Here is an 18,752-nt window from a genome sequence, read left to right as displayed (position 1 = left end):
CTATTTTTTAACCTGTGTGTTGCTGTATGTTTGTTTGTTGCTGTGTGTCTTTCTAATGGACCTTGAGTCTTTTCAATAGAGAATTATTACAAGTGATACTTTTATTTGTAAGTTCATTCTAAAGGAGTGCATAAAGTACTTCTCCCTCTATTTCTGGAGAAATGCTCGTCTATCCCTTTAAACTGCATGATCCAGTCAAGCCTCAATTTCTGAGTAAACACACAAATTGAGCATTCAGGGAGATTACTAACACAAAGTGACATATTACACCCAAGCAATTACGTTTCAGAGTGAGCCTAACGAGGAAGAAAACTGTCAGGATGATGATCATTTATGAGAGAATTTAACGGTGTTTGAGCAAATTATATAAGTTTGTGTCATTAAGATCTTATCCTTTAAATATACTTTGAATTACTTTCTGTGATTCACTGGAAAACAGTTTAAAACTTTATGACGTGAGTTTAAATATTTTCTGAGATTAATTCATTCTGGCAAATACACATTTCTTCCGGAAAAAAACGTGTGAAAAAGGCGAGGTAAAGTGTGGTGTTTTCTTTCTAAATGATCACCAATGAGATCTGTGAAAAAAATACGATTCATTCATGTCATCAACATCAGATGGTCTGAGGGGCTGAGCCTGTATTTTACTAAAGTTTGACATACCACAATATTAAGTCATGGGGGTGAAGATGAAGTCCATGTAGGAAACAGTAATAGTGTTGTTTTGCCACTCAAAATGTACTTGGTCCTGTCTCTTTTCTCTGTCCTCTTTTCGCATGCTACAGCTCTCACACAAGTGAAATGAAATTCAGGGCAGTAGATTTTCAGAAAAGTTAGAAGCAGTCAAGCAAAAAGCTCAGAAAAAAACACAAACAATACAGGAGATATTGGAAAGGATGAATCAGACAACCAAACTTGTCAATGGGGTCTTAATCTGACATGACTGGTCCTTTCCTGGTTTTTCTAAATTTCTATACAGTAACATGAGCTCAACACAACTTTAATTTGACCTTCACAGACCTTTCAGCAGACAAACAATGCCACAGACAGACATAATAAGTCAGTAAGAAACAGCATACTGCTAAGTAAACACACAGTTCTGTTAAGTGTTATTCACCTGAGTTTACTTTAGGGTGTGTGCCACGATCTTCTCCATCTGAGGAAGAGAATTGCATTTAAAGAGGTCGACAAACCCTCTGACCTCATCTGCTGTGTGGTCTGGCTCCTTCTCCTGCTGCACTAGCAGGGATGGATTAGCTTTGTGGTTCAAATGTAACTTCATCCTTTGGGAAAACATACTGACCAAAGGAAACTCGTGTTTGGGGGTTATGACCCTTTGTCCTTATGGCAAGTGAGAGGGATTCTAAGGTTGGCATGCCCTGGAATCAGTTTCTCTTCAAACAAACTTTCCAAAGAAGAGGTTTGTGATGTTATAATATCAGATTTATACCAAAAGCCAGAAAGCAACAAATGGATGGTTGTGATTACATTTTAGTTAAAGAAACTTCAATGAATGGATGTTTAGCTTGTTATAACAATTTTCTAGAATGTCATAAATGTAAAAAAATAAATGTTTTGTCTGTAATTTAGCATCTAATTTAATTTGCAGATCCATGACTAGCAATAATTTGGTCTGTATGGTCTGTTATAAAAGGGAGTTGAGGATGCAAAAATGTGTGATTGAGTTGATACAAATGGATAAAAAGTTTCTTTAGAGCATGAAGAGGAAAAGGAGAGTCACCATAAAGACGTCAACTCTGATAAGAGGGTAGGAGTCCTTGAGGAATACAATGGGATCTGCATAATCTGGAAACAAATGAGGCGCACAGGCTGTTGAAAGTTCCAAAAGATCAATGTGAGGAGGAGATGAAGGAGAGGTGGGGGGGGGGGCACCTTTATCTGGATTTAGACGGATCACAAGAGAATGAAAAGGAAAGAAAAAAAATGTTAATGTCTTATCAGCATGTGAATGGATTCTGTTGAAATAGACGAGATAGCCTGTTTTTATCATATCAGTCAGTGTTGGTAATATATAATATTTAGCAACCATGGACATCTGAGACTAGTCTGATCCAGGCAATGCGGATTAAAGGTCCCATATTAAAGCTTTTTGAGGGTTCACATATCTAATTTATGTGCCCACTAAAGTACGTTCACAATCGCTAATGTGTGAAAAAAAGTGTATGTTTTCATGTACTGCCACTCCATGCATCTGCCTGTGTTTACAACACTCTGAATCCCCCACAATCAGGGTTCCCACGTGGGCCTAGTCTGGTCTGATTGGTCCGCCATTCCGCTCTGTTGTAATTGGTCACTCACAACAGATGTCACATGATCGTGCAGCACGAGCTTTGTCTTGCTACAACGAGCCAATAGGCTTGGTTTTGTGATATCACACTGGCAAAATGTCACACTGGCAAATTTCATTCAGGGGGGGTTGGGACCGAGCATTTCATACGGCTATTGCTACAACTAGCATGAGGACGCAGGACTTTCAATTTGTGCAAATAGATGTGCCTAATCATGCACAAGACACCTGGAAAACACACTAAAGAGCATACAGAACCAGAAAATGCATAGTATGGGACTTTTAATACAGTGTTCATTTTGGGGATGACAGGATATTTTGACTTTTTTTGATTTTGACTAAGAAGAAATGTGTGACTTTTTGTTCCAGCATACGTAGGCCTTGAGCACCAGCATTAAACCAAAACAAACTGCTGTTTGGTGACACCTCAACTATTCTAAAGCCTCGGCTCTCCTCCAGCGACCCACCTCCACTCACGCACGAAGGAATTATAAGTTAAAACGCACTATAATTAAGCGACAGACCACAGGTTAATGTTATCACTCGTTGTTTAACTCACAGCTTCACATTGCACAATTAACATGGAATGATACATACACACTTGACAGTGTGTATGTTAAGCATGTGTGTAGACTGTGTTATTCTTCTTTTCTCTGGTCCTTGACTAAAACAGCTTTGTGAAAGGCCGTACACTCCATGTAAACATCTCTCTGATAGTTAAATTGATAGTTTTTGATTCCACCACACTTCTGCGCATTTGTATAATGTTGACGTTCAAACCGAGAACTTTTGAGCAGTAGTTGATTCTACTGGCTTCAAGCATTCTTCCTTCAGCAGAATTTCTAAGATGGTCGCAATTTTGTAAATGTTGTAAATGCAAGATATACAACACAATCCAGCAGTCCAATTAGAAGGCTTGTACTGCCGTCCTTTGGATGTGTATCTAGATTATTAAGGAGGGGCACTTCAGTCTAAAGAAGTATTCTTTTCTGTACGCACACTTCTGGCGTATGCTAATTTTGTCAGGCTAAAGTAGGTCCCAATGACCTCTGTAATAAACACAATTTCTCACTTGGTCAAAGGTGCTGTCACACTTCCAAACTTTCTGTCAGTTGTGCTTCAAGGCCTTTAATCAGCCTGAGCAACAAGCCGACCCTTCTCTCTCAGGAAGGGGGAGTTTCCTGAAAGGTCACGGTTGTTCCAGCAGACCAAACACTGGGCTAATTGCTTTGTTGTTTGTCGGGTCGGTGCCTGTTTTTGTGTTGCACTTTTCCTTTGTTTAGCATTCCCAAGTATATTACCTGAGCCCTTGGCCAAGAAATGTGGAGGATGGGAAAGGGAAGTTTGAGGAGTGGGAGACAAAGGAGGGGGAGGTTGAGGGCTGAAACTATATGAAGGCAGTGGTTTGCACGGAGGAGCCCATGATTAGGCTGCGAAGGGGCCCCCGTCTGTCCTCGACTCCCAGGCTAAAAATAGCAGGAGTAGGAAGGTGCTTATGGGACCGGGGCAGGATTGAAGGGGACAGGACGAGCTTGGACCAAAGTAATTGGCGAGAGACAAACAGCTGGGGAAGTGTGTGTGTGATTGTGTGAGGGGGGCTCTAGTCCATGCAGCTGTACTCTGTCTTTCAGGCGCTAGACCCCTCTCAAATTAATACACACGCACACACACACACACACACACACACACACACACACACACACACACACACACACACACACACACACACACACACACACACACACACACACACACACACACACACAGCAGGAAGGAAAGTAATGGGTCCCTGACAGCCCTAAAGAATGAAAGAATGTGCAACATGAGGCAAGGGAACAGCTGTATGTATTGGAGAGAGGAGAGAGAGGGGGAACAGGAGAGTTGGGTGCTGTTGATTCACAGGACAAGGTCTAGGGACAAATACAAATGATATAAAAGAGAAGGAAAAAACATACTAAGAGCAACAGTATGCAGAAAGGGTGGAGGTCTCTGTCGGTGGAATCACTGAATTTATGTTTTTTTGTCAAACGCAGAGTGAAATCATACTCAGAGTATCCTGGAGGGGGCCACACACCCTGCAGATGTTTCGCTCAGCTGTTGCAGAGCCGATCTGCTGTTTGGTGGATGTTTTTCTGATTAAGTGGGCTCTCTGTAATGAAGCAGGCCTGGGAAATTGAAAAAAAAGAGACTGAATGAACAGGACCAATGCATGGAACAAGTTGCATGTGACTCCTTGTGATTGTGTGTTTGTGTGTGTGGGAGGTAGATGAAACAGTCTCTCTGGCTAAGAGGGTATGTGCTATTCTATACTGGCTCTGCATTACCTCTTTATATGTTAAACTGGACCACAAACAACTGTCTTCATGATGTTAAGTTGCTAGATATATACAAACATCACATTTTACCTCATCACCTTCTTGAGCTGTTGACCATTTATTACAGCTGTGACCTGGCCTGGATATACAGCTGTGCTATATATTTGTACGTCTACGCTCGTCTACGTCTGGCTCAACTTCACGCGTGTTTTTGGACTCTGGGTTTTGGGATCACCGTCTAGTCACATTAGATTTCATGTAGCACATTATAGTCACATTATATTTCATGTAGCACATTCCAGTCACATTATATTTCGTGTAGCACATTCCAGTCACATTATATTTCGTGTAGCACATTCCAGTCACATTATATTTCAAATTCATTCTGAATCGTAACAGAATAATCTGGCCAAACATGGAACCAGCCGATCCAGAGACTGAAGCTAGCTTGCTGCGAAACGCTATTTTGTCTCAGGGAATTATGCTTGGCCATCACGATCAGACCCTCCGGGAGTTATCGGAGTCTCTTCATGTGATTTCCGCCAGCCTGAATCATGTGGAAAATCAATTGTTAGTTGCTCAGGCAGCTCCTGCCACTCTCACTAACCCTGTCGTTTCTTCCCCCAGTTCGGCCCAGCCTCGTGAGCCTTTTGTCCCAGCCCCTGAGAGATTTTGTGGTAAACTTGGAGACTGTAAGTCATTTTTGTTTCAATGTACACAACAACACAACCCTTAACTTACGCAGCTGACAGATCTAAGATTGCTTACGTGTTGGGACTACTTTCGGGCAGAGCGAGGACGTGGGGAACGGCTTTTTGGAACAATCCGCTTAATGATAACATTCAGTTTAAAGTTTTCTCTGAAGAGATGGCGTCCGTGTTTGATCACCCTGTGGCTAACAAGGATTCGGGGAACCAGCTTCTCAGTTTATGTCAGGATACCCTCAGTGTTGCGGAATACTCGGTTGAATTTCGGACACTCGCTATTGAGCTGGGTTGAGATGATCAAGCATTACAGGGAATTTTCTTAAAGGGGTTAAATGAGACGGTGAGAGACGGGTTGGTGGGACGTGCGGAAACCAACAACCTTCAAGAATTAATTACTCTAGCGATTAAAATTGACAAAAAAACAGAAACAAGGGTAATTTTCGGTTGCCTAGTCAGAGTCTTCCAGTACATCTAGTTTTGAGAAACGAGGTGCGTTTTCACCTTCCCAGAGTGAACCACCTCGCACTGCAGTTCGGGGAGAGGAACCCATGCAATTGGGTCGTAGCAGATTGACGCCTGCGGAAAGAAATAGACGGTTTTCACTAAGACTCTGCATTTATTGCGGTGAAGAAGGACATCGGCTAGTGAACTGTCCAAATCGTTTAAACTAGTCCGCTCATCAGTAGCAGCAGGGGTGCTGGTGAGCAGAGCGGAGATAATCAATTCCCCTCGTAAACGTCTCAATTTGGAAGCTAGTATCTTCGTGAATGGTAAGACTTTTACCATACTTGCTCTGGTGGATTCAGGCGCAGCTCTAACTTCATTGATTCGGAGTTAGTTAAACAGGCCGAGATCTCGAGTCAGTCCACGTCAATTCCCCTTAAAGTGAACGCTTTAAACGGTCAACTCCTTGCGCACATTGATTCAGAGACGTTTGACCATTGTCGCTAACACTAGCAGGTAATCACAGAGAGGAAATAGTTTTTCACATCATGCCATCCTCTCACGCTCCCCCTAGTGTTAGGTCTTCCCTGGCTCCAGCGCCATAATCCTTTTATTGATTGGACCATGGGTCGGATCACGGGATGGAGTGATTTCTGTCATGCTAATTGTTTGACTTCAACTATTTCCTCGTGTACATTAGCGCCTTGTGCTCGCTCCGTTTCCACCACAGATTTGTCTGCAGTACCTCCGGTTTACCACAACCTAAGTGAAGTATTCAGTAAAGAAAGAGCCCTATCGTTACCCCCACACAGACCTTACGATTGTGCGATTGACTTGCTCCCAGGGGCTTCATTACCTTCTAGTCGTTTATTCAACCTGTCTAATCCTGAAAAGGAGGCCATGGAGAAGTACATTACCGAGTCCCTTAATTCGGGTATTATTTGGCCATCTTCCTCGCCGCTCGGGGCCGGTTTTTTCTTTGTCGACAAGAAGGATAAATCTCTGCGCCCTTGTATTGACTTTAGAGGGTTGAACAACATCACAGTGAAAAATAAGTATCCGCTACAACTCATTAGTAGAGAAGTGTGTGTTCCATGCTGCCTCGGTCTCTTTCTTGGGATATATCCTAGAGAGCGGTCAAGTGAGGACGGACCCGGCTAAAGTGAAAGCGGTGTTGGAATGGGACACTCCGACGTCACGAAAACAGCTACAAAGATTCCTGGGTTTCACCAATTTCTACCATCAATTCATCAGGAATTATAGTCAGGTGGTTGCACCACTCACAAGACTCACATCCCTCACTGTTCCTTTTGCTTGGTCACCAGCAGCAGAGATGGCGTTCAGAGACCTCAAGAGGAGATTCTCATCGGCATCTATTTTGGTGCAGCCGGATGCCACTAAGCAGTTCATCGTGGAGGTGGATGCGTCTGACATTGGGGTGGGTGCGGTGTTATCGCAAAGGGATTCTAATGATAAAAGGATTCATCCTTGTGCATTTTTCTCCCGAAAACTCTCCTGCAGAGAGAAACTATGATGTTGGCAACAGAGAGTTGCTAGCGGTTAAATTGGCACTGGAGGAATGCCGTCATTGGTTGGAGGGGGCGGAGATGCCGTTTGTGGTTTGGTCGGACCACAAAAACCTCTCGTATATTCAAACGGCCAAGAGACTCAATTCGAGACAGGCCCGGTGGGCCTTGTTTTTTACTAGATTCCAGTTTACCGTTACTTATCATCCAGGTAGTAAAAACATTAAGCCTGACGCACTATCTAGGCAATTCAACAAGGACAATGAAATCCTGGACTTACCTGACACTATTCTGCCTCCCTCATGCCTGGTTGCGTCGGTTACTTGGGAGGTTGAATCTATGGTCAGAGAGGCTCAAAGGGACCACCCGGATCCGGGTGGGGGACCGGTTAATTGTTTATTCGTTCCAGATGCAGTGCGCTCCCAGGTTCTTCAATGGGGACATTCTTCAAAGCTGGTGTGTCACCCAGGGGTGGCCAGAACGACGGATTTTATTAAAAGACATTTATGGTGGCCGACCATGGGCGTGGACATAAAAGACTTTGTGTTGGCGTGTACAGTTTGTGCAAGGAGCAAGGCGTCTCATCGTCCTTCAGCGGGTCTGCTTCGTCCTCTTCCGGTGCCTGGACGCCCCTGGTCTCACGTAGCGCTGGATTTCATCAAGGGCCTTCCTGATTCAGAAGGTAACACAGTTGTACTGACTATTGTGGATTGTTTTTCTAAATCTGCTCACTTGCCCTTCCTAAACTGCCCTCTGCTTCTGAGACCGCTGAACTCATGACGGTTCATGTCTTCAGGTTGCATGGCATTCCCCTTGACATTGTCTCTGGCAGAGGTCCCCAGTTCACCTCGCAAGTTTGGAGGGCATTCGTTCGAGCATTGGCAGCCACGGTCAGCTTGTCCTCCGGATATCACCCTCAGACGAATGGGCAAACAGAGCGAGCTTAACCAGGACCTTGAGGCCATGCTCCGCTGCGTCTCTGCGCAGAGACCCCACAGCTGGAGTCAACATCTGGCATGGGTGGAGTATGCCCATAACTTGCTCACCTCTTCCGCGACAGGTATGACTCCATTCCTGTGTTCTTTGGGATACTTACCCCCATTGTTCCCCAGTCAGGAGGAGGAGATCACCGTTCCCTCTGTCCAGAATCACCTGCGACGGATTCGCAGGACATGGAAGGAGGCTCGTGCAGCGCTCCTTAGGACGAAGGAACGGAACCAGAGGATGGCAGACCGTCGCAGGGTTCGGGCACCTGTTTATGTTCCCGGGCAGAAGGTTTGGCTTAATGCTAAGGACATTCCGCTCAGTGTGACGTCCAAAAAACTGGCTCCCCGGTTTATTGGTCCTTATGAGATTGAAAGAGTGATTAATCCTACTGCTGTACGTCTCAGACTTCCTCCGGCTCTCAAAATTCATCCTACGTTTCACATTTCTCAGGTGAAACCGGTGACCAGTGTGCTGAGCCCTCCGGCCGTCGCCCCTCCACCCCATCCCGGCTCATCGACGGTCATCCGGCCTTCACAGTAAACAGGATTATGGACGTTCGCTGCAGAGGCAGGGGGTTCCAGTTCCTGGTTGACTGGGTGGGGTACGGTCCGGAGGAGCGGAGCTGGATTCCTAGAACCCTGATTTTAGACCATTCTCTTATCCAGAACTTTTACCGTGCTAATCCGGGTAAACCGGGAGGACCGCCAGGAGGCGGTCATTGAGGGGGGGGGTACTGTCATCTTTGGGGTTCTGTGTGCTTCCACGTGTTTGTTTTGTTTTCCCTGTCTGTGTCTCCCCTTGCCCGTTAATTCATGATTGGTTTCAGGTTGGCTCACAGGTGTTTGCACTCCAATCAGCACACTATTTAAGCCGGCTCCTTCCATGCTGCCGGCGCCAGATTATTGTTCTTCCCTCATGGGTTTGTACTCTCTGTCAATACCAGTTCTCTAGTGAATCTTTGAATGCTCGTTTTTGATTGCCGTGTTTTTGACCTCTCGTGTTTTTTCTCCCTCTTCTTAGCTACCCAAGTCTGCCTTCCTGCAACCTCGTCTTCCACCCCCGTCGTCTCGTTCGTCTACGTCTGGCTCAACTTCACGCGTGTTTTTGGACCCCGGGGTTTGGGATCACCGTCTAGTCACATTAGATTTCATGTAGCACAGTCTAGTCACATTATATTTCATGTAGTACATTTATTCACCGTTGTCACTCGCTGTTTAATAAATTATTGTATATTATTATTGTATGTATATTCTGTCTCTGAGTCGTGCGTCTGGTTCCAAATTCATTTTGAATCGTAACAACGCTGTCTGGATTGTCATGAGTTTATTTTGCCTCACCCAATATTCAGAGGACGAGCTACATATTTGTTTGGCATAGTGTGTGTGGGGGGGAGTTACAGCCAGTGGACGGCGGTGTATGAACATGCATACATAGACAATCTTGCAAATACACATTACCAAGGTGCACATCTTTCATTTTCCCTCTTTGTGTTGAGCTAGAAATGTTGGCACATCAGCACCGACATCTATGAAATGAGACTCTTTTTGTTCAGAGTTTTTACACCAGAGGCTTCACATATTGTGAAATTCCCTCGTCTTTAGAGTTCTGCTGAAAAAAAACCCCCCTCAGTCGCTGTGGTGGGAGATGACACTTATCACAATTTCTGAGGTGTTTGTTGCAGTGTGTACAATATTGAGTGTGTATGTGTGTGATCGAGGCTTTGCTTGAGCTACATTCACAGTGCACCTGTGTTGACGGAAATGCTTCTCCCCCATCACCACAGAATATACTCACACACTCACACATGCTCACTCTCTCTCTCTCTCACACACACACACGCCACCTGTTCTGCCTCTTTTCTGTACTGAAACCTAATTACTAGTTTACCACGGTTACTGTAATTGCATCACTTCTGTGTTAGGTATGGTTAATGTTAAAGTCAATAGATATGATACTGTTCATTAAAAAAAAAACAAAAAAACCCCCACAAGCATCCTTATCATGGTTCATGTTAAAATTGGTTTAACAATCATCCTCATCTCGGCGGCTATCTCATCTTTTTTTTGGTGAAACTTAAAGACAAAGAAAACAGATGGAAGATTAAAAAGACAAAATATGGCATACACAAATAAAGCCATTATTAAAGATTTCTTCAGTAATTGTCTCACCACTCAGGCAGCAACGACATTTATAGTGTCGAAAACGTTCCTTTTATTTCTTCACAGGCAAAAATGGCAAGACATAGAAGCTGTCGGTACATCCGCACCGTGCACACACTTTTTTGTCGACGCGCCAGAGTACGCGCTCAGACTATTAGCCACTAGCCACTTCTTTTAGTTCCACTTTCATGTGCTACAAAGAACTTACGCTGCCACCTGCTGAGGAATGTAGAAATACAGAATTGAAGAATACAGAATACAGAACAGAAGCTTGTAATGTCACACTGTGTAATTACCAACATGTCGAATTAAAGTGGCTGGGCACTAGTTCCAAAAATAAACTCTTTTACAGGTGCTACATAATCATAACACAAATGTTTGGAGGAATTAGCTATTACAGGAAGATGTCGTGGGAGTATTAACGGGAGTTTAACAGAGGCAGTGAGAATAAGGTTGTAAATAATCACTGTGTTAAATTTTTTAGTTGAGTAGCCAGTTTACTTTGTAGCGGCTTTAACAATATATAAAATAACTTTGTGATTGCAACAAGTGCCACACTAGGTGATGAACTTTTTTTTTCCTACCCCACGCAGATCGCTTTGTGTGCATGTATGTGTATATAGGTCAGGGTGACCACAGGGTTGTGGGGGGTCGACAGGTGTCCCCCTGCCTCCAGCTGTGATCAGAAACACTATTGTGGTTTTTACTGAGAAAAAGGTTCACTGCAGAGGTGCGAACACAAAGCTTCAAATCCTGACCCTTTCTGAACACACACACTATACTTTCTCTGAGTTACAGCACAGCTTGCATAGTGGTAGTGGAATACAAGCATGCAAACATTATCACTTTACCTTACATAATTGACGTGCTGTGCAGGCACCAGAGAGGTTTGCTAACCCAGGAGCTCAATTTTATATGAAACTTGTATTTTGGTTTATCCGCACACACCTACAGGAATATTACATGTGCTTTGTACATTGGTGTGTGTGAGCTTATGCAGACCTAAGATGTGAAATGTTCAGGAAACCACAAAGACAGTCAACTTACATGCACAAGCAGACGCACAAAATGACATTTAACACCATACTCTATGTGCACATAGTTGCCAACTGGATACATTTTTCTCTTTGATTAAACTTACAAATATTTACAGCTGTATCTGCACACGTATGCTCTTATTCTGTCAGATGTTTTGTATTTAAGACACCAAATTGATTCATGTATACAGTACATGTATCCCTGTTTTTCTTAATGCCATACTTTAAACCCCTGTCACTTTCTGCAACCCCATTTCTTCAGTATGGACAAAACAATGGTTACACTGATGACAGCTGTTTTATGAACCTGTACTTATGCTTGATTTTAATGCAAATGTCAAGAGGTTAGGAGTTTTAGAGTGGCGGAGGCTGACTATCATTACACCTGCTGATCATCAGCAGTTTTGCATTTAGATTGTAGCATTTTAGAATCCTGGCATTTGCATTAAGATCAAGCATCAAAATACAGGTTCATAACACAGCTGTAACCGTTGTTTTGTCCATACTGAAGAAATGTCTCATGTCTTAGCTGACTTTATTGTCGAACAGCATTTAGCATTCAACAATACAGTCAACACTGATTTTAGTGCCAACTATTTGAATACCAAAATTGTGCTTTTCAAGAAATGTAGGCATTTGCTGACTCCTTCTTTTTATATGTAAGAATTTTTTGTTTTGTCTTGTCTACTATGAAAAAGGGTCTTTGGATCAGTTGGACAAAATGTACTTCAAGTTTGTCACTTTGGGCTCAAGGAATTTGGATATGAATTTTCCCAATGTTTTCATTTTTATAATAGGGCAAAGATGTGCTGTTTGAAGGGAAGAAGCAAAACAGCCAAAACATTATATAGCAGTTTAGAAATATAGCAATGTATGTTTAGGGCACAATTTTAAAGTATTTTTGAGTTATACACAAATATATATTTAACTTCATTACCTCAACGAGAGGAAAAATTAAAAGATAAACATCTTGTTGAGAACACAGAAATCTGCACATCTGCAAATCTTCTCCCACATTTGACCTATACTCCATCCATAATGAAATCAGGACCATTATAGCGACCACAAGCACATGACTAAAGTAGCTGAAAAGTGAACAAACAAAGTGGTAGTCTGTGTGTGTGCTACAATGAGGGTTTAAATATAGGGCACGGGAAGAGACAAGGAAATGTTTGGCTGGTATTGTGACCTTGCAGCCATTATTTTCAAACTTCCTAGACACTCGTGCACACACACACACACACACACACACACACACACACACACACACACACACACACACACACGCACAAAAATCGGGGCCCTCTCTCTTTTTTTCCTGGAAAGTAAAAAGGGCACAAGAACAGGAGACATTTCATTTGATAGAGCCAATCTGTTTTTCTTTCTTCTTGAAACAATGTCCAGATTTCTTTAGTGTCACTCATATTTAAAAAAAAACAACACATTTTTTGTGTATGCTATGCTACAACTAAAAGAGAACAGGTAAATTGTTACCTTCTAGATCTCAGAATCTCTCATAATACACTGGTTTATTGACATTTCTTGGATGTATGTATTTAGTCTCTCTCCACCCTCCGCTATGTGAGAGCAGAAGATGTTATTTTGCCCTGTGGAGGGCTTGAGAGCAGAGAAACATCTACGAGCCACGCATGCGTTCCTCACATTCTGCACTGAAACCACATGGTGGGTTCATGCCTAATGATATTTGAATGACTTGCATAAAGGGCACCAAGCATCCAATCAGGACAAACAGGCACAGAATAACTCGTAAAAGAGGGGGAAAAAAAGTAGTATTCTCTCTTTCAGCCCACAGGCTCACACAGACACTCATTAAGCTCTGTGTTATAATGGATATGATTGCATTGTTTTTGTCTTTTTCTCATTGAGATAAGCTGTTAAGTTTAATATAAAACTCTCTCTCTCTCTCTCTCTCTCTCTCTCTCTCTGTGTGTGTTTCACACACACTCACACAAAAGATATGCACACAGAAAACAACACGCCCTTGTTATTACTGGAAAGTCACAACTGACATCCCCCTGTCGGCGGCTATGTACCAACTGAACAGTCCTACCCCAAGCTGGGCGGTGAAAATAAAACTCCTTATTATGGCAGGGCATGACTAGATATACAGTTACATTTATAAAGTGATGGCAGCCTATCAGTGTGCACATGTGCTGCTGTATCAGCCTGTGATAAGATGAAGACACCACCCATTTGTATTTATACCCCCATGGACACACACATTCCTAGAAACTGTCCTGGTGTGGCCCTGGTCACTGAGCACCCAGACTGAAAGAGGTGACTTCATATATTGACTTATTATTTTCATCACAACAGACATTATGTAGAACGTAATCTTACTTTTAGGAAAAATGTGCACATATGTTTAAAATGTCCAACTGTTGAATTGCATTTAGTTATTGTTCAGCTTTATTATTTAGTCAAGGCTGTTTCTGTGCAGCTCTCCGATGGGCCCTCTAGAGATGATCAACATTCAGCGTAAGGATTAAAACTCGTGCTCTTAATATTAATTAAAAAGGTCACTCATTCGTCTGTGACAGTGATTTAGTTTCTTTCTCTTCATGAGATGCAGGGAGAGTACCAAGCTGCCTGCTGTGGCTGTAAGGTCATAACAAGCAGACCCGGATACAATTTATTTTTAGATTGTCGTTCAGAGAACACATTGCATATAAGTTATAATGAATAACTGTATTGTTTGTGTTTTACAGACTTGTGTTGTTCTAATGGGCTCTTATATGTTTTTGTGTTTTTATTGGGTTTGTTTATGTGTATGCTATATATGATTTTTTAGGAAGCAGCACTTTTTTAAACTTTGTTATTGTTTTTAAAATGAGTTATATCTGTTAACTTTGACGGAGACATAGTTACACATAATGCAGCAAATGAATGAGTCTGATAGTGGAAAGAAAACTGTGAGATGTGAATGAGGACTGCTTCAAAATGTGTTATAGATATTCTTCATTTTTCAGGGTTATTAAAAAGGGAAAATCAGTGCTAGTTGATTGAAGGTTCAGAACAACTTCAAGGCAATTTGGTCTTTTTCATATAGAATATATCAAACTCCTAGGTTTGCACCTTGACGCACCTAAATGATGCACAAGACTGTTATAAACGACACTTTTTTTTTTATCTCTGTGGCAATGTGCATCCAGTAATATGCCCACTGTGCAGAAAGTACAGACTGTTTAGAGTCTGGTTGCTCTGTTGGGAGATAATGCAGTCGGAGAGTCCTCACCTAAAGGATGTTGCTTCAGCCAGAGCCCCTCTAACCTTCATCTGACCTGATGCACAGTCGCAACGGCTCAGCAGACCACACGAGCGAATCCTTATCAGCAGTCAAAAGAAGTGCCTCTGCTTCGTCCCAGGGCTGACAATTAACTGTCGAACAATGACTGGATTTCTCTGATAACCTTGTATTTGTTCCTCCTGCACATCAACACTCGTGTAATCTTGTACTCTACATGTAGCAGAGAGAGGTGAGCTGAGGTGAGCTCAAATCTCTCCTGACATATTGTACATGTCAGATATATCTAAGGACAAGTCTGCTGTGTGTGTATGTGTGCGCGCACATGTGCATGTCCTCGCCAGAACTGTTTTGTTTCCCTACACCACAGTTTAGTGGTGAGGACATCCAGTGCTACCATAATAATTTGAACTGTCTCTGCTTGACCTCAGAGTTATACCAGAGAGGTCATAGGTCAGTGAGCGAGCACAGGTTGATGTGAAGAGTGACAGTGCCCTCTGGTGGAGAGAGCATGAAAATATTTCAACTTGATCAGAAGCAAGGAAAAACTTACAGCTGACATTTAGGGAGCAAATAAAAAACAAGGTCAGAAATACAAGAATAAACATCTCAGTATGTTTTGGATATTCAGAGTTATAAAATGTACAGAAAAAACATTGGGAATATTTTCTTTTTTTTCTCATTAAAGTTGAATGGAGACAAGGCACAAGATGAAAACACGACTATTTTTTTGCAGCAGCTTTTTCACAGTGACTTATTTAAAGAGGCTACTTACTCTTTAAAGCTGCACATCAAATACATCTCTCTTCTATCAAAACAGTTGCTAAATAACACCAAATATTGATTAAGCTCAGTGGCTGAATTTGAAAGAGTGAAATATTGCTAACACTTAACAATAAGGAACACACATTTTGCATAGTTAATGGACAATGAATGGGAAACTAAGCACGTAAGCAATGGGTCGATAGTTAGTACTTCTTCATCACATGTTCTAGAGTAGATCATGATTATTTAACGGATAACGCTGGATAAACCATGTAAATTGTTGCATAGTTAATGGTGCATGAACTGCAACTTAACCTATTAGTTGATGGGTAGATGGTGATCAATCCATAGTGTTTGTAAAACAAGGAACTAATGTTTAACTTAATGGTTTTAAAGTTACTTAGTGGTTACAGGTAGTTAGTTTTTACTTAATGGTTACTTCATAGTTCAATAATGGTTAATTAATGGTTACTTAATGGCTGCTTAATGGTTAATTAATGGCTACTTAATGGATACTTGGGGGATGCTTAATGGTTAATTAATGGTTACTTAGGGGTTACTTAATGGTTAATTAATGGTTAATTAATGGATACTGAGGGGTTATTTAATGGTTACTTAGGGGTTACTTAATGGTTACTGAATGGATGCTTAGGGGTTACTTAATGTTTACTTAACTAGTGGCATAAACAATTTTCACATTTCTCAAAAATGCATTTAGACATTTAAAAAAATGAATTCTAAATTTTCTTTCCAGAAAATACACAATTTCTCAATTTTTTTTAAACAAAATTCCTTCTAAAGCAGCCTTTTATAAGTGTGGGTAAATCATTTTATTTCAAGCAGGTGACGCTTGTTTAATCTCAGCTGTGACAAGTAACAGGTAATACAGAAATCACACCTGACGCCTGTTAGAATGTATAAAAGTTGACCCTTTGTGCTGTGTACCTGTGTGTCACACCAGGCATGGAGAAAAGAAGTAAGAGCCGAGAGCTGTCTGAGGACTTAAAAAGGAAAAATTGTAGAAAAATATCAACAATCGCAAGGTCACAAGACCATCTCCAGAGATCTTGAAGTTCCTTTGTCTGCTGTGCGTAATATAATCAAGAAGATTATCACCCATGAAACTGTGGCTAATCTCCCTGGATGGGGACAGAAGAGAAAAAATGGCAACAGAATGCAACACAGGATAGTTTGAATGGTGGATAAACATCCTCAGTCAACATCTACACAAATTCAAGCTGTCCTGCAGATTCAGGGAGCAGAAGTGTTAGCTCGGACCATACGTCGTCATCTGAATGAGAAGAAGCGCTATGGCAGGAGACTGAGGAGAACCCCACTGCTGACTAAGAGACATAAAAAGACTGACAGACTGGAGAATGTTTTGTGGACAGACAAAACTAAGGTAAACCTTTTTGGAAAAGCATCTCATTCTAATGTTTACAGAAAACAGAATGAGGCCTACAAGGAAAACAAAACAAAACAAAACATTTTAGGCCGCAATGTACGGCCTAGTGTCAGAAAGCTGGGCCTGCTTCGGAGGTCATAGGTGTTCCAGCAGGACAATGACCTAAAACATACCTCAAATAGCACCAAGAAAAAATTGGAGACAAAATGCTGGAGAGTTCTGAAATGGCCATTCATGAGTCCAGTTCTGAATGTTATTGGAGAGACCTCAAAATTACTGTTGCAAAAAGGCACCCTTCGAATCTGAGAGACCTGAAGTTGTTTGCAAAAGAAGAGTGGTCCAAAATTCCATCTGAGAGGTGTAAGAAGCTTGATGGTTATAGGAAGCAATTGGTTTAAGTTATTTCTTCCAAAGGATGGGCAACCAAATATTGAGTTGAGAGTGCCAACAATTTTGTCCGGCCAATTTTTTCAGTTTTGCTTAAAATGTTGTCAATTTTGGCTTTTTTCCCTCCGCTTTTTTGTTTTTAAGATAAGATAATCCTTTATTCATCTCGCGAGCGGAGAAATTTACAAAATTTCGGAGAAATTTACAAAATTTCTGAGATTCCAATTGAAATTGAATTGAATTGAAATTTTCCAATGCACATTAAGGAAATAAAAACATTTATACCAAAAACATTTGTAATTGCCACAATTTCAGCTAGAAATTGAGAATGTTTTTAATGGAAAAATTCCAGGGGTGCCAATATTTTCCTCCATGACTGTAGGTCCTCATTTTTTAAACACACGACAAGAGGTTGTGCACTGTGAAACACAAGTTCAATAGATGTCTTTCATGACACAATGATCATTTACAAACTCCCAATCCTGAACAGTTTTGGCAAAGAATTAATAGATTTGGTCCAAAAAAGTATAGTGGAAATTCCCATGGAAATAATTTAATTCCCCAAAGCTGCTCAGTGTATTAAGAGTTATTCCAGTTCTTTTTTGATAATGGCATGATTGCCACTCACAGTATGTATATATGATATTCTTCACTTTTAACTGCAGACTACTTAGCCACCCTGATAGAAAAGGTTGGCTTGTGGATGAGAATTCAGAAAAGCTACAGCATGTATTGATCATGTGTATGCAATCACCTCAGACGTATGCAACAAGTTAGTTTTGTTCATTTCAAGAAGGCGTTTGACTGGATAAACAGAGATTTTCTACAATAAACCAACAAGTTGGTGGAAGCAAGACAATGTTTTGTCTCCGTCATTGTTTTCCATTTATATCAACAATTCTGCTCTTCATGTTAAAGCCTCTAACTTTGTGAGATTGTTGGAATATTCTTATGCGGATGATGTAGTTCTCGTTGGTGAACATGGAGATCTACAGATTATTATGAATGTGGGACCGGTAGTGAATCAAGTGAGTTTTTTGACACAGTCGGCTGTTAGAGCTCTGAGATCTTTACATTCTGGTGTTTCAAGTTATTTATATATGTACATGTTACGAGACCAGGATGTCATAACTATGAGATCCTGGGCCAACATGGATGCACTTATGTGAGCCTTTTCAGAGAGTATTCAACTTAATCCAAGCTGTCGGATTTACGCGGTTCCATATCATGGAATTTAGGTGAATATTCCTTTAACAATAATATTTGTATTCTTCTGAAAGAGAGGGAGAGAGATCACTGGACGAGTGACACTGAGCACGCCACTGCGCATGATTTTTGTTATAGCTTTGATTGTTTGATGTTAACACCTCCTCCAATACACCTCAGTGTGTGCGTAACTATGGGAAATCCCAGTATTCAGGAGCTTCTTGAGAATGTAGTCGCGTAA

The 18,752-nt window shown here is 41.6% G+C and overlaps 1 protein-coding gene across 1 annotated transcript; it reads left to right on the top strand.

The window, feature by feature from the left end:
• Window positions 1–6,858: 6,858 nt before the first annotated feature.
• LOC306822354 (uncharacterized protein) lies at window positions 6,859–8,840 on the top strand. The gene is made up of 2 exons (XM_079341324.1): window positions 6,859–8,575; window positions 8,738–8,840. Exons 1-2 carry the CDS (start codon window positions 8,087–8,089, stop codon window positions 8,825–8,827), a joined length of 579 nt encoding a protein of 192 aa, XP_079197450.1. The 5' UTR covers window positions 6,859–8,086; the 3' UTR covers window positions 8,828–8,840.
• The last annotated feature ends 9,912 nt before the right edge of the window (window positions 8,841–18,752 follow it).

The sequence above is a fragment of the Symphodus melops genome (assembly GCF_947650265.1).
Source record: "Symphodus melops genome assembly, chromosome: 4".
Lineage (NCBI taxonomy): Eukaryota > Metazoa > Chordata > Actinopteri > Labriformes > Labridae > Symphodus > Symphodus melops.
This window is presented reverse-complemented; position numbering and strand designations above follow the sequence as displayed.

Coding starts and splice junctions, on each gene's coding strand:
- LOC306822354 (XM_079341324.1), top strand. CDS start 8,087: ATGTCTTCAGGTTGCATGGCATTCCCCTTGACATTGTCTCTGGCAGAG. Junction 8,576..8,737: donor TTTATGTTCCCGGGCAGAAG/GTTTGGCTTAAT, acceptor CACATTTCTCAG/GTGAAACCGGTGACCAGTGT.